Consider the following 4,626-nt stretch of genomic DNA (forward strand, 5'->3'; position numbering starts at 1 on the left):
ATCATGACTATTTGGATCTTATAATATGATAATAAAAACTATGTAAAATTGAAAGTTTAGAGAGGAAAAAACTAAAACAATGTATATTGAAAAAGACGATCAAATATATATTAAAAAGGAGTAATTTAGTACTAGTTTCAATCCTTACTAGTATTATAAAAGTTAGCTGACTAATTTTAATAGATTAAAGAATTAATTAAATTAGTTTTTTATAATTAATAAATATTATCTCTTTTAAAATATTCTTACTAATCATGTACATTGGTTAGAATTATTATTTGATAAAAATTTTTCATATGTGCACTACTATAAGGAGTAATTTGAAAAAATAGATAAATATAAAAAAATAAATTAATATCTTATATTTAAAATTAAATTAAGACATCCCTCGATGAAGCTGCCTAAAACATCACTAGCTAGAACACCCGTTATAGAGCCGTGTGAGTTATGTCATCATCATAACGCCGGTCTCCACTATTTTGAATGAATTTGCCAATTTGGATACACTTTAAAAAAAAAAAAGCAGTTTTTAAGTGGGGTCAAAATATCAAATAGAAAAAAAAGTCAAGATAGGAATCAAGTAAGACGTAGGAGTGGAGTGACGAAGGCTGTTTTTTTGGAAAATATAGATACTTATAATATAGGACTTTATAAGAATAAAATAAATAAACAAAGGAAGAACGCGGCAAGACTAAAAAAGTGGCACGCGTAACAGTCAATAACTGGATAAGGAGTGCCGACACTTGCTGCCAGCAGCCATACTACGTATGCATTTCATCATCATTACTGACGTGTATTTGTTCGGAGTAAAATACAAATAATTAATTTTCAGAAATAGAAAATAAAATCAAAGAAAAAACTCTTAAACTCTTCAAAAGAGTTCTAGTCAATATTAAAGATTTAGTACAATGAATGGTAAATTAGTAAATAAAATTTATTTAAATATATTTTTAGAATATTCTTAATAGAGTTAAGGATAGGTCCATGTAATTAGGATATAAAATAAGGAAGATTAGATTAATTTATTCATTTATTTATTCTATAAGCTTCCCATAATGTTCGAACTTTCCTGATGTACTTTCAAGATGGAGATTCAGACGCGCACACGCAAGACAAAAAAGAGAATTTATAAAATGTTAACACACACTTCAAATTAAAGGTAGCATGCTGCTCAAATATCTAAATAAGAATTTATTTAATTAATTATATATTGCAATAACAAAAAATATTCACGTGCCCCTCTTATTGATATGGGCAAGGTACTAAAATCTGAGCAGGTTAATAAACTTGTCAAGGTAATAAGCTAGTAAAGGTTGCATTTGTTCTGGTCGGGAAAAAAAAAAAAGGTAAAGGTAGCGTTTCTCTGTTAGCGATTTAGGCCGGAGATAATTAAAATAATATACTCCATATATTAATTATAAAAAATATTTTAATAAGAATAATATTTAAAGATACTCTAGTATTAAACTTTTCTTAACACTAACAGTCATTTACAATTTTTTATAAACGTTGACTACTATTAATAACTTTTATCTAGCAAGTAACAAATCCACTTTCTAAGGCTATTCACAACCTTTGTATAAATATTGACTACATTTATAATGTTAGATAAAATTTATTAAAATTGGAGAACTTATGGTATTAAACAAAAATTAAACAAGTCCTTATTTCTTAAGAGACCATAAGTTTAGTTTGGAAAATTAATTCATTTTATTATATACTTTTTTTATGATATTTTTTCATAATTAATGTGAAAAAATTGTAGGTTTAAAAATGTATATGATTAAGTCACCCCAAAAAATGTATATGTTTAAGATTTTAAAATATTAAATAAGGCAAATGGAATTTCACATGGGGACACAAATGGAATTTTATTGGGCGGCTGGGTAGGTGAAGTGATTTTCATTTTTTAGTGATTTGTGAGGGTCGCGTAATTGGATCAGAGTTGGAGCGCACTATCCTTGGAAGCAGAGGAGGCCAACAAGCAAGACAATAACGCCGACCAATACTTTGGATAAAGAAAAAGAAAGTGGAAGGAAAGGCGAGCAATGGAAGTGGAGAGACCTTTCTCGCGCAAAAACCTAGAATTTTTGAGGTGTGAAAATCAAAAAAATCAGTTTGGGTGATCTTCATTCAAATTTTATTTAGATGTTTTACATTAAAAATAATTATTTTAATAAGCATAAAATTTAAAATAAAGATAATTTCTTAATTTTTTTCAAAGATAACTTTTTAATTAAAAATAAATAATTAAAAATTTAAATTTATGGAATGCTGTCCAAATTAAATTTGAATATTACAGATATAATGAGTATAGCCTAGGTGCTTACCCTCAAACTAGTTTCAGAAACCAGAGAACACTAGATTTTTCTAGATCCCCGTGAAGAGAAAGAGATCTTCCTGGATCTGGCGTTCGACCCCTCTTCCATTGATGCGGGGTTGCGTTCTTTCCAAGCCGTTGTGGCTTTATTCATCTAGTATAAAACTGCGGCACTCCCTTAGCTGCCAATCAATCCATAGCTCAGTGCGCAAAAAACCCAAGCATCTGCTTCATACTCCTTACAATTCCACCTTTCTTGTTCAGTCAACGAGCATCATTATATTCATGGCTCACCAAAAGCCCCAGCATCATCTTCGTGATGACGATGATTCCCAGGATCCTCAAAAGTTCAAAGAGAGCATCTTCCAACCATCAAGCGACAACAACAAAATGATCGAGTTTCATCGCAAGGATTCAGCCTCTCAGAAACGGAAACTGATTGAGGAACCGGGAAAATTTTCTGTCATCGCGTCAGCTCCTTCATCGCCGTTTCAGTTGCTCCGCCAGCCCCCTGCTCCCTTCGCTTGTCGTCCTGGTGGTTCTGACCAGAACTTGTCTCGACTTGCCAAGGATCTTAATGAAATGCTTCGTGTTTCTGATCCTCATGTTACCAAGGAGCCTGCAAAAGCATCACTTGGTAGGGTTGATTTAAACATGACCAACTTGCCCGAATTTGTGTATATTATGCATGATTTTTCAAGCATAATATGCTCAAAGGGGTGATATTGGATCCACGGAAACTCACCTCAGAGAAGCATGAGGACCGATGCACATCGGTTTCTCATATCAGTTCTGAGAGCAAAGGCATAAAGCCTAGCCTTTGGTCTTTAGGTAAGCATATATCTACAAACTACTACTTCCACTGCTATTATTATTTAAGGTACTGATACTTGTTAATGCTACAGGTTGCTGGGATTCTTTGAAGCGTATTTATTTCAAAGTGATAAGAGAAAACGAGAGGCGTGCCATGCCATAGTCAGGGTTCAATTCCTCTCTATTTTCCCCTTTCTCTCTCGCTCAATTTTCACTTCAAAGGATCTCGATAGCATCAGTGCAAGACACAGCTGTTCTCAGATAAAGCAAGGACTTCGACTGAAAGGCCTGAAAAAGGAGAAAGAGTTAGATAAAAGCCTCCAACGGCGATGACAACTCTCAAGTCTCATCAGAACTGATCCTTTATTTTATCAGTTTAGTATTATATCCTCACCGCTGTTCTGTACCTGTAATTAGTTCTTTATTCTTGGAAGCATTTGCATGTACAGGATCCAAGTTGAAGGATGAAGAGCAAGCTCGAGATCTTGATGCTGCCGTAATCAATTCTGCTCACTCCCTTAGCTCGTCCTCAGCAAGATCTATCGCAGACAGTTTTAGCGACGTTTTTTCTACTCCAAAAGCTGTTTTTTCTCCCGAAATCTCAGTCCAGCAAATCAATCGTTCGAGGCCTAATGATACTTACATTAATATCCCTGTGACCCTTCCTCCTACATCATCACCGCACGAGCACAACAAACTGGGGTTCATAGTTTTTCCTGTTGAACTTCTAAATGCTATAATCAGTCTTGCTGTTTCATCAAAAGCAAAAGATAACCAGGTTCTGATTTATGTTGCGGTGGCTTGTTCTACACTGGCGTTCTTCATTTCTTCAACTGCTCTTGTGCTGCATAAGAAAAGGCCTCCGATGGCGAAGAAGATGCAAAAAGCCGCGTTTCTGATCGGCACGTTTGGATTCTTGGGAATGATGGGCATGCTTTTGCCTTCAAGCATCAGTTGGTGGTTCACTATCTCAGCCTTCCTTGTTTTTGTGCTGATGTTTGCCGCTGCAAATTTGATTGGGCGAGAGGAACCTGGTTGAACTCGCACGAGTCACTTCGCGTGTTATGAGTGGCTATTGTTGTTGCCCTTGTCTTAGTATGGTTTTCGTGGAGAACACTTGATTTTCCTGTAATATAAATAATGCAAATTGATGTACATATGGACAAAGTCATATTTCCATTATATTGTTCTCTTAATCTCTTATGCTGCATCATTCTTTCATCTTTCTTTCTTTCTTTTTATTTTTTCCCCCCAAAAATGACTTATAGGAGCACTGAAAGAAATGAATGGCCTCGGAGGACTAATAAATTCATAAAGATATGGTTAAGGTGTTTATTATTTTTCTCGTCTTCTCTATAAATTTATCATGATAATATTTTAAAAAAAGGAAACAACTTTTGCTTTTACCTATAAGGAAAAATTCAAAATTTGTAATTTTTTATAATTTCACCTGATTTTTAACTAGGTTTATATAGTTTTTTTTCCTTTTTATT

At 33.8% G+C, this 4,626-nt stretch overlaps 1 protein-coding gene across 1 annotated transcript; it reads left to right on the forward strand.

Annotated features, from left to right (window-relative positions):
• The first annotated feature begins 2,295 nt into the window (after positions 1-2,295).
• LOC114721386 (uncharacterized) lies at positions 2,296-4,329 on the forward strand. Its single transcript, XM_028907216.1, has 2 exons — positions 2,296-3,151; positions 3,226-4,329. The coding sequence occupies exon 1, from the start codon at positions 2,432-2,434 to the stop codon at positions 3,041-3,043; it is 612 nt and encodes a 203-aa protein (XP_028763049.1). The 5' UTR covers positions 2,296-2,431; the 3' UTR covers positions 3,044-3,151; positions 3,226-4,329.
• The last annotated feature ends 297 nt before the right edge of the window (positions 4,330-4,626 follow it).

This window comes from Neltuma alba, unplaced genomic scaffold (genome assembly GCF_004799145.2).
Source record: "Neltuma alba isolate B1F8T4 unplaced genomic scaffold, ASM479914v2 tig00012034_pilon, whole genome shotgun sequence".
Lineage (NCBI taxonomy): Eukaryota > Viridiplantae > Streptophyta > Magnoliopsida > Fabales > Fabaceae > Neltuma > Neltuma alba.